This window comes from Salmo salar, chromosome 13 (genome assembly GCF_965601325.2).
Source record: "Salmo salar chromosome 13, fSalSal1, whole genome shotgun sequence".
Lineage (NCBI taxonomy): Eukaryota > Metazoa > Chordata > Actinopteri > Salmoniformes > Salmonidae > Salmo > Salmo salar.
The window spans coordinates 88,300,611-88,319,868 of NC_138303.1; the positions used below are offsets into that span (position 1 = coordinate 88,300,611).

Genomic DNA, 19,258 nt, shown 5'->3' on the forward strand with positions numbered 1-19,258 from the left:
ATTTTAGAAATAGTTATCCAAACACAAAATCAAATAGGCTTTGCAAAAATAACATGGTCACTGTGATAGAAGGTTTATTTTGATTGCTGAGTCCCATCAGGCAGCCTGATTCAGATATGTCCATGTAAACAGGATTATTAGGAAAATCGTTCTTCTCGCAAAGCATGCAAACATTTTAAACGAAACATTATATTAGTCTGACTATTCACAAGAATCATATTATTGTGTGCATGTAACCGGGCTCATTGTTGTTTGACATAACAAATTAATACGGAGGAATTATTGATATGGTAACAACCAATATTGTTGGCCAGTGTTTCCAGGTGACACTAATTAGATGTTACATTAGACGTTTTCTTACCTCATGTAGATAGCTAACATATACATGCTTCACCTATTCCTCTCTGATTTAGAAGATACTGCCACAGATAGAACAACGAGACAGCTTTTTCGGTCTCGTGTATAAATGTGAAGCATCTGGTTGGCGTTTCCACTCACTACCAAACTAGGTGATGAGAGGAAGCCCAGTGGCCCTTAGTGGGAGAAGATGGAGCGAGATGGATTTTGGCCGACAGTCTTCTAATTTTCTCATCGATGAAACATTTGATCTCTATACAGTTTTCTGTTTCCAAAACTTTAATCCGTAACAAACAGAGTGGACTGCGTTTTTGTACACTTTACCCTTTGCCAAAGTTTACAAAAACGGTGTTGTTTAGAAGGAGTGCAAGGGCAAATTGAGTTATTGCACACGCGTACTTCACAGAGTAGTCATGGGTTGTTCATGAACGAGTCGGCTCTATGAGCCATGCTCTTGTAGGTGAGTGTTGGGAGCCGGCTCGCATATCAGAAGAGCCAAATATATTTATAAAAATAGTTAAAAAATTAAGATCTGAATAATCAAAAGATTTAAATGAATAGAATTAACTAATTCAAAGAACAAAAAAAATATTATAATAGTATAGGCCTAAATGCTCAAGCGCACACATTCGTTCTGACTGTCTGCTCAGACTAACAGCCTCACCTGTTGTTCCTGTCAATCAGACACGCAGTGTCAACCAATGAACCAAAGATGCGTGAGGGAGGGCCGAGCTAACTCGCTCAGTCACACACTTAGCAGCCGAGGAGAGAGAGGAAGGACAGCTGTGAAAACAACAGCTGGAAAATGAGTCGGAAGCACAGTAGCATTTCGATGCATTTTAATAATGTAGACAATGTTAGAGCACAGTGTAGAATTTGCCAAAACAAAATCTCATATAAAGCCGGTTCTACGCACAACCTACACCGGCATATGTGAACTGTGCACCCAACTGTGAAGCTAGCTGTAGCGGAGCTTCGAGAAACTAGCGGGCCTGCTAGTGATCGTGGTGGAGCCAGCACCTCCACACGTGGAGATGTATCCACTCAGTCAAGTAGGCCTATTCCGTGACCCACAGCTACGCAGTCTTCTATGGACCAGTTTATGCCAAGGTCTATGTCTGTAGCAAAACAAGGCCAAATTGATATTGCATTGGCTAAAATGATTGCCACCGATTTCCAGACAATTTCGATCGTGGAGGACAGAGGTTTTAGAATTTATAGCAATAGTCTAAATCCAATGTACATAATTCCAAGCAGGAAAAGCCATTCAAAATCACTTATTCCACAACTGTACGAGAGCACACAGGTTTCAGTGCGGGAAAGAGTCCAAAAAGTTGCAGTTTGCCTTACTACTGACTGCTGGACATCAAGGGTAACCACTTCTTACATGTCGGTTACATGTCACTTCATTGAAGATTTTTCGATGTCTAGCTGTCTTCTGGACTGCTTTAAGTTCAGCGACAGACACACCTCAGAGAACTTGGCAGAGGAACTGTTGAGAGTGGCCAGAGAATGCAAGTAGATGGAAAAGTGTTCTGTTGTGTTAGCGACAATGCAGCTAACATAACCAAAGCCATGAACATTTTAAAATGGACCCATCATCCATGTCTTGCCTACACAATCAACCTGATTGTAAGAGATGCTCTGAAGGTGATGAAGCCCACTGTGGACAAAGTGAAAGCAGCTGTGGAATACTTCCACAGGAGCACAGTATGTGCTGAAAATCTGAAGTCTACACAACGCCAAATGGGGATGCCTGAGCTGAGGCCTAAACAATGGACAACAGTGGAATTCAGCATTTTATATGTTGAAGCGGTTTCTTGAGTCAAAGGATGCCATCATCTCTACCCTGGACATTGTCAATCCACCTGTTGATGCTCTGACCCAAGAGGAATGGGAGGTGGTGGAGGAGGTGTGCAGAGTCCTGGAACCCTTTGAGCAGGTCACTGTGGAGATCAGTGGAGAGGTACAGTAAGCAGCTATTTCTACATCATTATTTAATCATATTATTATATGTGTATATGAGCAGTAGATGAGAATGTAGTATCAGTAGACAAAACCTGAACTAATAAGTTACTGTTCGCTCTTTTCAGCTATGTGACAGCCTCAAAAATGATACTCCTATGTAAGGGTCTGCAGCGAATCACAGCCAGCCGCCAGAGAGAAGCAAATGTAACCACAGGACATGTGACAGAGTTGATGGACACCCTATCTTCATCAATGGACAGAACGTTCCACAGAATGGAATATAATCACGTGCTATCAGAAACCGCTGCACTTGACCCCAGGTTTAAGAAGTTACCCTTCAGTGATGCCAGAGCGATTGATGAGGCTCTTCAAAGAATAACCTCCGCAGCAGGGAGGGACAGCCCTAGCAGTCAGCTGGCTAAGGCACCTGGGCAACAGGAAGAAGAGGGATCAGATGTAGCAGAAGCACCAGCAGTAGTGCCACAAGCGTCTGCTGTTTGGATGCTGTTTGACGAGAGAGCAACTGGGGATGCAGCACGTAGGAATTCCTCAGCAGATGCCATAATGGAGGTCTGATCCTATTTGGAGGAGCCCCTCCAAAGATCTGCAGATCCTCTGAGCTGGTGGAAGAACAAGGCCTCTGTCTACCCATGGCTTACTAAAGTCATGACAGGGAGACTCTGCATAGTGGCTCTGGTCTATCTTGGGTTAGTTATACAAAACTTTGATACCGTTGCACAAACAACATACTTATCTATAGTATGCATACACTATTACTGGTACCATGCTGTATTAGATAGCTATGTTTGCTCTGACTCTTACTACATTTAGCAAGCTAGCTAGCCAGCTTACTAGCGGCTAACAAGATTTATTTGAGCCACACCTTGCTATGAAAAGACAAACTAGCAGACAGTAATTTGCAGACAGTAAGATACACTAACTAATAGTGTAATAGTGGAAAGCAGCGTGTCACCAACATCTTGTTGAATCTATCTGACCATGCAGACTGCAGAATGATCAGCAAGAAAGTGGTTTTGACTCCGTGGTCGAGCAACTGCTCTCCTTGAGTGACAGGGAGCAGGGCTTGGTGTGGGAAGTGGCATGCACCAGGATAGAGAGAAAGACAATTCAAGTAGAAAACGAAGTAAACTATAAAAACGGACATTACACACACCTTTGCGTTTCAAATGTAACAAACCAAACATTGAAATACTGTTAAGAGGGTAAAGTAAAGACCGAGTTTTGAAAACCCTGGATTAGATCATCAAAGACAAAGTCAGTCAGATCTCAGAGAGATATTCTCACAGACAGCAGCACTCTTGGCAATGGAAGTTGTGCGTTTTATCAAACCTCACTTTGATTTATGAAGAAACAAGTGAATCAGCAGTGTAGAGTGCACTGTGCCTTGCCCTTCATCTTCATCACTAATCCACCAATACTCAGAGAGCTGCAGAGTTCACTAATTAAACAAGTGCTTGAGCTCATTTCCCCTTTAACAAGAGTCACTGTTTATCAAATGATGTCAAAAGAATACCGGATACCTTATCCAACGTTCTGTACGTGTGTGGCTGGGACTGCTCTTACACATTCAGTGTGCACACATGTTTTGATAAATGTGGCCCATTTACTCCTGCAACCACATCATAAACTGTTCTTTTTGGAACAGAACTAAAGAACATGAGGAAAATATACAGACGACTTTCAAGGATAATCAGAAATGTAATCAGTTTGTGGCAAAGACACAATATGTTTGCTTTCCTATTGGAGAAGTATCAAAGCTGGAAGCGCTTTTTCATGCTTCACCAGTCATTCAGTGTGTTTTTATGGGCCATCCACATTGGGTTGAAGACCAGTTATCAGTGAGACTGGACATTATGGTGTCATTGATGTTCTGATGCTAGATCTGTGAGAGGATAGGACAATAGCAGAGCTCCTTCCCCAGCCAGCCACCAGAGATGATCTAAAGACATAACATGTGGATCAAAGGGTTAAAGAAAAGAAGCCTTGGGCCTGTGGACCTGTGGAGTCGGGTGAAGTCGATTATGTGCTGGTGTTAGGGTGTCAGAGCCAATGGGCTCGGCTCAGCGATGTGTAACAGAACAAATCAGGCCTGCTTGACTGGAGCTGACCCCTCTGCCAGAGTTTAAGTGTTATTGCAACTGACCGGATCTGACAGAAACGATTTCGCCTCAGAAAATTCAGAGACCCCTCTGCGCTTAGAGTCGCGCTGAGCAGGGAGAACTAGGCTAGTAGTGGCTGCACTTAAAAACAACGGGTCAAAAGATACTCAAGGACGCTCAGGCATTCCCGACCAAGGACTACCTGTTAAGATTTTCATTCAACATACATTATAGTCAGATGACCTTAAGAAAATGTTCATGTTGTGCTGAGGGAGTTTAATGTGAACTGTAACGATTTCAGGCTCAGCAGAAGGATAATCAATTCAGTTGTACTAGACAGGTCTCTTTCAGATCACAGCAAATATTTCAGAAGCCTTGTATTCCAAGAAAAAGAGCCAGTATCTATATGTGGCGTACTAAGGAACGTTAAAAGGATACTTCAGGATTTTAGCAATGAAGCCCTTTATCTACTTCTCCGGAGTCAGATGAACTCATGGATACCATTTTTATGTCTCTGCATCCAGTATGAAGGAAGTTAGAGGTAGTTTTGCAAGCCAATGCTAACTAGTGTTAGCGTAATAGCTGGAAGTCTATGGCATCTACTAGCCTATTAGCAGTTACCATAGACTTCCAGTCATTGCGCTAACACTAGTTAGAAATTGAGCTAACTCTAGTTAGCAACTTCCTTCAAACTGCACGCAGAGACATACAAATGGTATCCCACGACTCACGAGTTCATCTTACTCTGGGGAAGTAGATAAAGGGCTTCATTGCCAAAATCATGAAGTATCCCTTTAAGCCCATGGAAAATACAACTGTTTGATCTTATCGCCGCACTGCAATACCCGTTTCTAAATGATAGATTAAGGAAAAGCCTTGTGAATTGTTTGCAATTCTATTCCATGTCGTGGCTGTATTAAACTATGAATAATCTAGGAACAATCGTGTTGTAATTTCTAAGCATCAATACAAAGTTTATAGATGGTATAAAATAAGATGCATCGGTGTGGTTAAATACCAGATACTCACATGTGATGTAGTAATTGATGTTCTTTTTGAACTCCAGGCCCATGTAGTTTGGACTGAACTCCTGAAACTTGATGGTGAATTTGATGTCCTTCTCAGGCTTGTTGCAGTTGACCAACACATTGGGGTCCATGACTGTGCTGCATTGGTCTGCCTGCTCCTTCTTCACCAGGTATAGTTTGTAAAACTCATACGGCCGCCCCATGTCTGCCTTTGGGCAGATAATGTCCAGCTTGTCTCCTATCTCTGGATACATCACCAAGCCCTTCCCATACTGAAATCTGAAACAGACAAAATATGACAGAGAAAGGTAAGAATATCAAATACTCTAATAACAGCAATACATATAAAGGTCTGGACATACATCACATTCATTGCATAACAGTGTTTTATAACTATAAAATGTGATTCTTCTCTACCCAATACACTAGTGTTGTCCGTGTCTGGCTGGCAGTTGCTTGAGCAACAGTGACTAATTTAAAGTAAATTGTTTGTTATTTTACTTCACTTAAAGCCGGTGCAAAACAAATCATGAGTGAATTAATTGTAAGGAACAGGTTAAGGGAAGCGGGGGCGGGTGTTTACAACGCTACATAAACATGGCCGACCGTCGAGGACAGCTTTGGGACATGCTTTTACATCTGGGGTTGATAACATCAAACACACAGATAACAACCGAGAGCCCAAGCTGTTATAATGTAAACACTTGCATTCATTTACATTAATGCCATTGATTTAAAACACTGTAAACAAAGCAGACATCCCCTATCTTTACCTCAGCAAACATACAGCACAATACCAGGGCAGATGTCAATAGGAAATCAGTATGACAGAGGGCTGCCCGGGCCCTGATTGAGCTTAATCTGCACCAAGTGAGGAGAGAGTACAGATAAACACAAAGCGCTGATGGACAGATGGCATGCATGCCTTATCTAGATGCTCCACACCTTATCTTTCACAAATTCATTTTGATATCTTCTCTCTCTAACTCAAAGCAACAGGCCCTGCTGAATTCTATTTGAGGATTTAGACCTGCTGATTGCCTTTGATGCATCATACTTCTCAAGTGGTTTCTTTTGCTTTTTTTGATAAGAACCCTTAGGTCTGCTGACATGCTTAATCCAAAATGAGAGAAGAGCTGATGTTGTCAGTTTTTGATCTGGTCCTGTAGAAGTCAAACAAATCGGTATTGTGATGAATGTGTTTTTGTTCAGCTTAAAGTCCAAACAACCTTGTCCTAGTTACCAGAGAGATGCTGCTCAGTTTGATGATGATGATGTGTTTGGTTGCGATGGAGACGGAAATGTACAACTTGATCCTTATTTACATTTCATTTACATACACACTGTTCCTAACCACTTTCAACATGGTTTAATAGACAAGAAAACAGCTTTCATGACTCATTTATCTTAAGGTCCTGGTGGATAGAAGGAGGCCGGCTAATTCTCCCAACACTAAAATTAATCAACAGTAAGCAATGTCTGTCTGTATGTCAGTCAGTCTGCCTGTCTGTGGGAAACCTTAGTAACTAAGGTATGCTAGTATGATATCTTAGACAAAAGTATGTGCCCTGATTCCACTATGTCAATCCGTCATGGCTCGTTTAGTATCCAGTTTGCAACGACCCTGTCTCTCTACTTGCTGTATTCACTCACTAGTAATTAGTCTCTCCTTCTCTCATTCTTTCGTTCTTTCGTCCCTTCGTCATGACGTTCTATGTAGTATTACAGATCTTTGCCATGCATGATGGGACTCATGATTTATAAAATAAAAAGGGTCCCTTGCGTTCGCTAACAGCTTAGGAGATGTGATGATGCATTATTATTCCCTATATACTGAAGCGGAACTGTACGACAGCATACTATTACTGTACATAAAGACGAAGCAGAGTGCACAGCCTGGAGTGAGCACAGCTTGCCTGGCCCTGCGGTTAGATTGGTGTTGTCTTTGTCTCTCAGACACTGGGTCCTCTGTTTGGCTTCCCAAACCTGTTTGATTTGCCCTTATCCCCAGGCTTCTTCAGAGACTGATCAGGTGTCTGGCTTTAGTTTCCGTATTGTCTCCAAAGTGTTTCTGAGCCAATGGAAATGCATTCTTCAAAGTGTGTATATAATGTAGCTCTGTTAGCAAACTTTCTCAAACTAACACTCAATCCTCCACAAAGCAGCAATGCTCTCTCTGTTATAATCCTCTGTATTTACGGTCATGGGATCCTCAGAGGATAAGGTAAACGGCCAGGGGCCAGCATCTAGTAATGCACCTAACAAAGGATTCACTGCATTTGAGGTAGCTGCCGACTAGCAGTATATAAAAAATAAAAAAAACTGTATTTTAAACTAAAGTGAGCAACACTTACTGTCTCATTCTGTTGTCTCTCAGTAGCCCCCTCTTCAGTTCACAGTTATGGTCTGACACAAGCACCTCAAAATGGAGTACATCAATAGAACAATATGACAAAAGCCATGTTAGGTATTTCTCTATAAACTGTGTCAGAGCAACTTGTGTTGATGGTTGCCTGCCGTACCCTGCGTGGTCCAACAAGAATAGAGAATAATACACCTACAAAAACACAACCCTGACTAAATGCACAACAACAATAATCGAGTAGCTATAGATGTCAGAGAAGGATATAAGACAAGGATACCTTAAAAACCACACAATAGTCTGCTGCTCCTTTGTGCTGATTAGGATGTCTCAGGTTTTGTAAAGCTTTGACTGCCTATTACTACTCCATCTACCAATTCCATCTACCAATTACTACTCCATCTACCAAAGGGATGCCTAAACAGATCCTCCATTCCCTTTGTGCTGATCAAACAGGACTGCTGCTCTGAAGAGCTAAGAAGCAAAGCAAAGACAGTGTTCAAATTCCAGACTGAACACTGGAAATTACAGGTCATCTTCACGATTAGGGTTTTGAGCTCTGAATATCCTCCCACCACTTTCCATAGGAAATGTGGTTTAAAGAGTGACAATTTGACATGGCAGGCAAGAGTTTTTTCGTTTTCATCACTATTATTTTCAGGGACAGAAATCAGCAGACACAGTGGGGTATTATGTGAGTTTTAAAGCGTAATGAATATTAATGAGATTAATTAGCATATTCATCAGGGGTGCTAAATGATTGCCATTTTATTCAGTTTGCCATCTTACAAATCCTTTCAATGGTCATTTTTCATCAGAGAAAGAATTGTATTATTACTGCTTTCTCCACGGTCAGTCGGGTTTTAAAGTGATGTTACATGCAGCTAGCACACCAAGATCTTTTTGTAATACATAAACATTCAGTTTAGGATGCATGGTGATCCTCTAATAAAATGCATTATATATCATATGGTTACAAGCATGTCCGAATCACCACAACTCATTGTTACAAGTAACCTGCATTTACATAATAAACAATCACAGACAATAGTGGGAGAAAACAGTTAGTGGTCAGTCCTTTACTGGATAGTGAGACAATGACAGCGAGCACAATAACTAGCAAGTATAACATCTGCAACTATTGACTGGCAATTCAATTTTCAGGGTCTTCCAGGGCAGGGACAAATAGCAATATTGCACTGAGTGCATTTGTGAAAACAGATTTTAAAAAATAACAGTGGATTTGATTTCAATATTGAGCTAATCCTCCATAACCATGTTGCCTCATCTCCTGCCATAAGTTGCCACCCTGGGCCTGACAGGCCTGATGCTGCCTCCACTCCTTGGCCCCTGGGATACTGTTTAACATAATTAGGTACCAGGCCAACACCTTATCTCAGCCTCACATGCTAAATAAAATTCACTGGGGTCCAACAGAGACACAGTCCCAAAGACATATTGTGACTGCTGCTCTCAATCTCAAGACACAGCCCCTCAAAGTCTATAATCTAGTAATCATTAGAAAAACACCCTTTTAAGCTGTGGGGAATGATTACTTATAGATAAGGGGCCGCCGGATTAATTCAGCTTCTGTTATCGTTTTACAGCATTGTTATCTTAATGTTTCATCATTATAAAAACATTGAGTGAGTGATAAACCAAATTAACCAACCTTTAAGGCCTTATTTTGCAAGAAAAACATTAAATGAAGACAATATTTTATTCAAATCTTAAATTGATGGTATAGGAGTCAACATACTTACATTAAAATCAGCTTCCTAAGGTTACAACCTCTGGCGGACATTTGGCTCCATTATACCAGGAAACTAACGTGGTCAAACACTGAATCAGAGACATTCATTCAGCCTGTCAATGAAGACATCAACTTCTGTGAACCGTCACTGATGCAAGTTTTTGCTTGAACAAACCAAGTAGGCATAAAAATTTAATAAAATGCAAATGTCCCAGTATCTTTCCCACTACTAGGAAAACGACAATGAAATATGTGTCAAATATACCAGGTGCACGGGGACAAGCTCAAGCAATATGGGAAAACTTGAAGAAGCGAACTCATCTCCATTGTCTGCGCTGCTCATTATCAACTGTGAAAGACTGAAAAAATAGCCCTCCTTTGTTCTTCACTCATTTGGGCCTCCTACACACTTAAGAGCCTGGGCAGCTCCTTTCAGGCTTTGGAGGAGACAAGGCCTCATTCTCTCGCCAATCGGATTTACAAGATGCACCAGTCGGGCATAAACAAGTTTCCATAGAAACGTTATGATTTCTGTGCAATTTTTCCCTCTTCCTCTCTCTTTCCCGCATTCTCTCCCTCCACCCATCATCTCTGATTAAAAATGATTACATAGTCTACAGGGAGAGGAGAGCAAATATTTTCTAATCTTATTCAAAATGAAGGTAAATACTTTTTTCTGTGAATAAAACTAAAGTCCATTTATTCAACGCCAGGAAAATAATATAAAGTGTACGTTTTAATTTGCATTGTAGTCACACACAATTATTTTCAGTTGCATTTGTTATTGATTATATTTATTAATCAACAGCACTGTAATTCATGTGATTGAATGGAACTCCCCCATCCCCACTTATAGAGTGAGCTCAGAATCGCCCCTCCCCAAGGCGTGCTCAGACGAACGATAAACTTCACAGTGCATCATTATCACAGCGTTCTGCTTTCCTCATTTTAACATTACGCACATGACTTAAAACTCTCTCACACACACACACACACACACACACACACACACACACACACACACACACACACACACACACACACACACACACACACACACACACACACACACACACACACACACACACACACACACACACACACACACACACACACACACACACACACACACACACACAAACACACACACACACACACACACACAAACACACAGACATTTTTAAACAACTGAACACAGACTTAAGACTGGCTTGAATGCAACCAATTAAAGAGCTGCTATACGTAGTCCATGCAAATGAAGGTTATTCATTCACATGCTCTCACAATGCTACTGAGATCTTCACACAGCCAAGGGGGGAAAAGATCTCTCATGAGTGGCATGGCCACACTCTCCCCACCCCACCTCCCCTTCACACATTCCAAGGGGGAATTCAAGCACATGACTTGGCAGACCCTTCCATCCCACAATGCCCCGTTGCTGGAGGATTTAGGCTATCCAATGGAATATCAGAGAGGGGCGCAACTAGTCTGGGACTCTAAAGCCGTCACCATTCATACAACTCCATCAATAGGCCTCAGGCTAGCTAGAGGGCAGGATACACTCTAAACATTCAAACGTGCACGTTGAATACTTAGTTATTTAACATTTACAATTATCAGTCAATTCCAGTTGAAGACAAAATTGACTAATGCAAACTTGCTCATCATTTTTTTGCAGTTGAAGGATCTTGGGCTCTTTGAATAATATCTGTTGTTTATTTCACCAGAAGTAGTTTTCCTGTGGTCCTAGTTTTTAAGGTTGGATAAAAATGGAGATTGGCAGGTATTATTTTCCTTCAAGCCTGCAAATCATTAACTAACAGAAAAACGTATTCTTGCTTTGACAATAATTTGAGGGTAAGGTAACCGCAACCCAAACAAGCTGTTATGCAGTGAGAGAAGAAAAATAAATGCCTCAAAAAGAAAATCAACATGCTCTAAACATTGCATCCGATCTTTAAAACTTTTCCTACAAGTCTGTGATTGTGTTAAAATACAACATTTTATATTTTACAATATGATATGGATGTTGCATCCCTGTCTAAAAGACAGACAACTGCAGCTGAAACTGTTGGTACTGGTCAATAAAATATTACTGTAGCGTTATTAAACGATTGCCATATTGTACACATTTTTATTTGTATTTTTTCAAATCAGGTTGATTGTGTTTGAACTTCATATAATTGCCAAAAATAACATAACTTTTTTGTATCTTTAACAGCAAATACACATTAACACGGGTACATTTACATCCATTAATGTGGTACAGTATAAAAAAGACCTGTGATACCGTTCACACCAAACCAATTCTTTGGTTAATGTTGCTCAAATACAGACTGGTCATTGTTTAGTGAGTTCAGTGTGGAAAAATGGCTTTTGTGTCAATGGGCTACAGTCTGGTTTACAGAGGCGCTCAAGGCACGTGCGTCACAGTGGTCTGCTGTAAGTATCATAGCAATTTCAACGTACCAATACATTTTACCTTCAACCCGGCTTTGAAAAGCAAATGGCCAGTTAGTGTCTGGTAGTATGTAGGCAGAGGATCAGGCACACTTAAACAGTTAGAAGGGTGTTAATGTGTTATCTTAAAGTTGCATTACCCTCACAGAAATGTTCAATTACATATCGAAGGAGAAACGGCAACTCGGCGAGCCCAGGGGCAACAGCGACAGATGCCCCCTACAGGTAGAGAGAAATAATCACCCTCCTTACTAAATCCATTACATCTGCTTTGCTTTGACATCTATTTTGGTCTCCAGTGCATGGAGCTGCCTGAGATTACCAGGGATACAGTAATTGGCAACATGGCTGTGACTCCTCCAGATCAAGAGCCCAGTTTGGAGTATATCAGTTCTCAGTTCTCGTGGGCTGGAGACTGCAGCCCAGGGCTGGCTGTGTGAATGATCTCATTATCCCAATTACCATCAAACAGGCTGAGGATTCTGTGGCAGTATGAAGAGTTGTGTCACTGTGACTTGGGTTTGGTTCACTGTAGCAGCATTTTACTACATATCGAAAAGTGACCAATGGCTTAACCTAATAATTCACTGGATAATTATTAGTCACATCATAGAAGTGCACTGCAGACTGTAGTTGAATACAGAGAAATATATCAGTGTGTAAGCACTGTGTAGGAGACTAATAAACTTGCAGAAAACACTAGCTATAGGGAATCAGCCACAGAAGCAGTAAAGTACTGTATCTGCAGCATGACTAATTTAGACACTCCCTTTTCAACTGAACATTTTCCACACATCCTTCCTGCTGCCTGTATGACTAAATATGTCTCAGCCTACGCTGTAAAATACCAACAAGATTGTTAAATTATGAATTCCGCCTAGGAATGAGGGTGAGATTCATCACAAAAAAATGTACCACCGTAAAAATGCAACTTGGCAAGCGAAGCCAGCATGAGCATCAATGGACTGTTGGGGCCTACATCTGAGTGTTGGCAACTCTTAACTATGCCACTTTGACCACAAAGACCTCATACTGAACATTTTGTTTGAAAATTGTTTGCTGAGATGTGAAAATAATGAACCTACACTCCTCAATTTAGATGTACAAATTTGTACCATAAATCAATCAAATATAGGTCCATTCTAAGTTGGCTGGAGACAGAGACATACCAGGGTCACTGTGGTTCTGAGAGACACGTTTACAGTCCTGGATGAAGCCCAACCCCAGATGGACTCTGATCAGCTGAGGAAACCCACTACAGACCCAGGGGGCTAGTGGCAGCCCAGCCAGCCCAGCCGACCAGGCCTGATCTGAACGGTGGCCAAAACACACCGAGTGATAGAAGAGCACTCCGTACCAGGAGGTCCTCAGGGAAGGATGCTCCTTAAATGGGTTTAATTTGGGCGTCTGCCTCTGACTGTAATACTGTATGTGCTTCTAATGAGGATATATCAGTGTGGCCTCATGGAGATGGGGATGACATGAGACATTCTGTGATATAAGGTTCAGAGGAAAGCAGGCTATTACCTGGGATTGGAGATAAAGGTGTGGATGGAGGGTGTAAATTAAGACTAGTGCTACATTTATCTGACATCCCCTGCTACTCGATAAGAGGTGGAGTTTTTCAGTTCAGTATCAAACGGGCTTTAACAACATTTCTCTGTAATGTGTTTCTGAGGCAGGTGCCCTGAAGAACATACCACATATATATTTGGCTGCATGGCACATGGAAAAAAAATTTATCACAAATTTACCAGAGGAAATACTAGCTAGCACTTGTTATGGACAGAAATTTGAATCAGGGGCATATAAGAAATGTTCAACCACTCAGTGTTCATTGTTTGGGTTTATCTGTGATATCAAAGAGGGCAAAACGAAAGACAACCTAATTTTTTCACTATACTCCTACAATGGCTGCCATTCATCAGAAATGCTCAAATAAAACCGCCATAAAGATGTTCTGATTGTGTCTCTTCTGCTGTTACATCCCTTCAAGGCCACTAGGAAAAAGCTAATTGAAAAAGAAAACGATACCAATCAATGGTACATATAAGCAGTGGTGGAAAAAGTACCCAAATATCATACCTCAATAGAAAATGACTCAAGTAAAAGTGAAAGTCACCCAGTAAAATACTACTTGAGTAAAAGTCTGAAAGTATTTGGTTTTAAATATACTTAAGTATCAAAAGTAAATGTAATTGCTAAAATATACTTAAGTATCAAAAATAAGTATAAAAAATAAGTATGAAAAATACAATTAAATCATTTCAAATTGCTTATATTAAGCAAACCAGACGGCAAAATGTTCTTGTTTTTCCTTTTATTTAAGGGGCACACTCCAACATCATTTACAAAGAGAGCATGTGTTCAGTGAGTCCACCAGATCAGAGACAGTAGGGATGACCAGGTTTATTCTCTTGATAAGTGCATGAATTGGACCATTTTCCTGTCCTGCTAAGCATTCAAAATGTAACAAGTACTTTTGGATGTCAGGGAAGATATATGGAGCAAAAAGTACATTATTTTCTTTAGGAATGTAGTGAAGTAAAAGTAGTCAAAAATATAAATAGTGAAGTACAGATACCAAAAAAAAATCTACTTAAGTAGTACTTTCAAGTATTTTTACTTAAGTACTTTACACCACTGCATATAAGAGACAAAACTTGTGTTTTTCTTTTACTAAACTTCTTTTTAAAAGTTGCCTCCTCAACACTGCTTTCAGCTCATGTGTTCTCTGCTTCTTTCCCAGTTTTGCCTTGGTTTGGGGAAGATAATTAGCTACTTCGACTCCAGCAAGGCAGCATACTTTGTCTTGCTCACACCCGGCAGCACAGAAGCAAGTCCTTGCCGGTAATAAGTCTAAAGAACACATATGACCTTAGGACAGTTCCCATATGCAAAAGCATGGCAACAGTAGTTCAGGACAAAACCTGACAGGGAGACAAGATTTATGATCCAACTGAACAAACTATGGGAGGTATAATGGTTTTTATTTATTCTCTACCCCCTTGTAACAGTGTTCAATATTTATCGTCCTTTGTTAGGAAATGAACCATCACAACTATTGTTCAAGACTCAATTGGACAAGCGGAGCATTCCTGGGGCAGGTTCCCCAGATACGTCCATGACTTCTGCCCACATTCCCATCGCTTTGGTTAGGAAGAAAGAATGCCACAGGTCAGAGGAATGAGACGATGAGGCTGGCTCCTTCCATCCCCCTATAGCGTTGACATGGAATGCGTGATTGGCAGCTCTCTTTATGTTTCTGACTGGGGGGGAAAGTCTCTCAATAATACAATCTGACTCTAACCGGCCCACTGGCAACAGGTTACTTACTCCTATAACCTTGAGACTCATAAGAACATTTTCCAAATGATTTTGAGCTAATACATTAGCAATGTACATACTCCTTTAAGCTGCATTTGTCAACAAATAATATTATTCATGGTATTTCTCAATGCTATACTCTATATTTCCTATCTGCAAAGAAGAGCGAATCAACTAGTCTCGCTCGAGGGGAAAACAAACCTTGCAGTGAACGCAGAATATTGGACACTGACATTCTCAGGCAGAATTTGATGTGATTGAGGGTGATCTGAATTCAGCGGGAATTCCCATAGACTGTACTGTTACAGAAAGGACTTAATGAGGATCTGGCACCGCAATGGTGTTGCTGATCAGGTTACACACTGAGAACTGATTACCCTCTGCCCAACAACCAGCAAATAAACAGGTTTTACTCAGCAAATTGGAAGAATGCATAACCTGAGTAGCCTAAGTGACCCATGTCAATAATTGTAATATAACTTCCATTAACGTGAATAAAAAGAACTGGCCAAAACGAGTCCTTTGCCTCTTGGATTTAAAACAGACAGAAAATGTGATTAGTTGATTCGCTCAGTGGGCTGCATTGGCATGAATAGTGTCTTCTATCCTACAAGAGGAATCACTAGCACTAATTCACCATTACAGTAGACAGAACTAATTAATTTGGCAGTAAGAGCTGATATCGAAGCTGCCGTCTCCATGCTAACCCTATGTAGACAAGTAAGAATGTAACTAGTCTGTCTAGCTAACACCTCTCCCAGGAAAAAAGCCTTGTATGCTCACAAAATACCTGGCTGAGAGCAAGTTCAAACATCTATGACACAACAACCATTTCATTGTCAAGACTTGTCCCAGGAGCATAGTAAGACTGCATTAATCAAAAACAGATCATTTTCTAGAGGAGCATTACACCACTTCACACGTTGAGCCCTGCACAACCGAGAAGTCATTTCTAATGGGTTTAACCAAAACCCACTAAACGCACACATAAATCAAAATAAGTGCATGTCTTGGCCTGACCAGATTTGCATCTGACTGCCCCCTACTCCCTTTTATTAACTACCACACCAAAGAGACTCCTTTCAGAGTCAAGTCGGGATGAGAGAAGAACATGGGGTAATAGTAGGCGAGGGGAACAAAAAGGATCAAATGACAGCCTGTCATTGGGAAAGACAACTCAATCTCATTTGTTTAATTGAGAGTAGCACAATGTAACAATTCCACTGCTGGTGATCACAGTCAACTTACATATGTATTTCTGATTAGAGGGCATAGTCTGTGATGTATTATATCAACATATCACACCACAGGTCTGTCTTGAAAAACCTGTTGACCGCAACAATGTCGGTTAACAAGAGAGATAGAGCCAGCCCCATCTATATAAATGCAAATAGAATCTCCACCCAACACATTTTGGGGGGTTTTACCTTTATTTAACTAGGCAAGTCAGTTAAGAAAAAATCATTATTTTCAATGACAGCCTAGGAACAATGGGTTAACAGCGTTGTTCAGGGGCAGAACAACTGATTTTACCTTGTCAGCTCAGGGATTTGATCTTGCAACCTTTCGGTTACTAGTCCAACGCTCTAACCACTAGGCTACCTGCCACTCTAACATGATGGGAACCTTCTGTTTACTGTCAATAGGAAACAAGGATAAAACAACTTATTGAACTTTGACCTTTTCAACACTTTGTATGATTCCTTGTCATGCTGGTTGGAAACAAGTTAGGCCCCAAAGCAATAAAATACACTTGCCGTCTATTTGCCTATTAGCAGTGATATAGGAGGAACTTTACAGAAACAGCCGACCACAGAACAACGCTAAATAAGGGTGAATAATCTCAATATTAACAACTCACTCAAAGGAAAGGTCAACCAGTAAACTAAAATATACACTGAGTGTACAAAACATTAAGAACATGTTCTTTCCATGACATAGACTGACCAGGTGGATCCAGGTGAAAGCTATGATCCTTTATTGATGTCACTTGTTAACCACCCAAAGGACATCCAGACAGCTTGACACAACTGTGAGAAGAATTAGAGTCAACATGGGCCAGCATCCCTGTGGAATGCCCTTGACACCTTGTAGAGTCCATGCCCCGACGAATTGAGGCTCTTCTGAAGGCAAAAGGGGGGTGCCACTCAACATTAGGAAGGTGTTCCTAATGTTTTGTACACTCAGTGTAGGTTAAAACTAGACTAGACATACAGACTATTTGTATGGAACATACTAAACTTGCTGCTGCTGCATCATTTCATTTAAATAGCTAATTGCAAAAAGGCAAATCTCTCTTTTGTGAAACCAGAGTTTCAACAACAGTTGACAGGAGCAACAAGAAACAGGAGAAATCCAAACAAAGCTGTTGTGATAAGGTTGGAACAGGTCTGTTTTAGTGCCTGCGGCGTGTATTACAGCTCTGGTCTGACAGACAGAAAGACGACAGTCCAGTTATTCAGTTTTTGTTTCAGTAGGGTTATTTCCTTTTTAATTATAGTCTTCTCAAGACACCATTTGGTTTTGCTTTTGAGGAACAGCTGGCTAATAGCTTAAGACAGCAGGGGGAAAGACACGCTATTAGGGAAGCTATATTATCACCAAGCTATATTACTACCATCTGCAACAGATACTGGCCCTTAATCTCACTGAGTTTGGCCACACTGACACCGGAGCCTCCCTCTACCCAACAAGTCTTCCCTTTTGTGGAGACAGCTGCAACCTTGCCTCGCAATGTGACTGTGGACACGCACTGTTCATCTAGCACTTGACTAGAACACAGATACAAAGTGGTTGATGTGCTTGAGCAGACACGATGCTAAATGGAGAAGACCACCACAGCCATATTGTCCAATCACAGCAAGTTTCCTCTTTGGCAACTTTTTCTTCCCAGGAAAAAAAAGTCTTAATGGAATATTGCATAAGACTAGTTCATTCTCTTTATTGGGATTTAGAAATGAAACTATTCTAACCATGTGATATTTTCTACATTTGATTCTTGATGACTTGATTCTTCCCTGGTTCTGTTTTCTTCCCACAGAGAATAAGAAATACATTAAAAATCCTGAATAGACTTTCTGGGTGCTAAGCCAGGCTATTTTTCAAACCTCACTCTGAGGGGATAAATGCTGACACACTATAATAACACTTGTCACGCAGCTGGCAACCTTAATGCCAACACAATGCACCAGAGGACTGCTGTTTTCAGAGCTTCCTCCTACCTCTTCTTTCAGCAGATTATTCAGACCGACTAAATTTGGGAACACTGGAATCATCGGAATCGAGCACAGCAGCTCCCCTGATATGTCAGAGAGAAGTCTAATGCTTGGATATTGTTGCCTGTATTAAATAACTATTAGGATTTGGGTATTGCATGTTGGATGCTTTAGTATGGCAGATGTTGAGCTGAAGGAGCTGTTTGAAGTGTCAAGTGCTCCAACTCCCCCCTCCCATCGAGCTCCTTGCCTTAGATTTACAATACATCTGTTAGTTTACATAATCACGTTTAATTTCCCCTACTGCTACGTATGGGCACCAGCCAGCACTCATGACAAATGCTCCAAGACGAATTGCTTTAAGACAGTTTTAGTGTGGAGAAAATTCAAACTCAAATATTAGGTTAAATCAGTCACTGGAGTATACATTTCATTACATAGAATCTAAACTCAGTAAATCAGTGTCCCACTATTCCTATAACAGTGGCTGTCAAGCGATCAAGTTCCAGCCAATCCAGTCACATGATAACAATGACCACCCTATTGAAAAAATTGCTTGAAAAATCTGAATCAAAACATTTGTCTCTTATTACGGTTTTAGTAGAGGCATTACTGAGGCAAGATGATAACAGGTGCATATATTTTTATGCTATTATGAAAAACACGCT

At 40.8% G+C, this 19,258-nt stretch overlaps 1 protein-coding gene across 2 annotated transcripts in view; it reads right to left on the reverse strand.

Annotated features, from left to right (window-relative positions):
* LOC106567780 (ephrin-B1) overlaps positions 1-19,258 on the reverse strand; it is a 77,905-nt gene that overhangs the window by 41,933 nt on the left and 16,714 nt on the right. For both annotated transcript variants that reach the window (XM_014137507.3, XM_014137508.3), the window contains exon 2: positions 5,475-5,752. In XM_014137507.3, the coding sequence (XP_013992982.1) occupies positions 5,475-5,752 (278 nt within the window). The remainder of the gene's footprint in view (positions 1-5,474; positions 5,753-19,258) is intronic.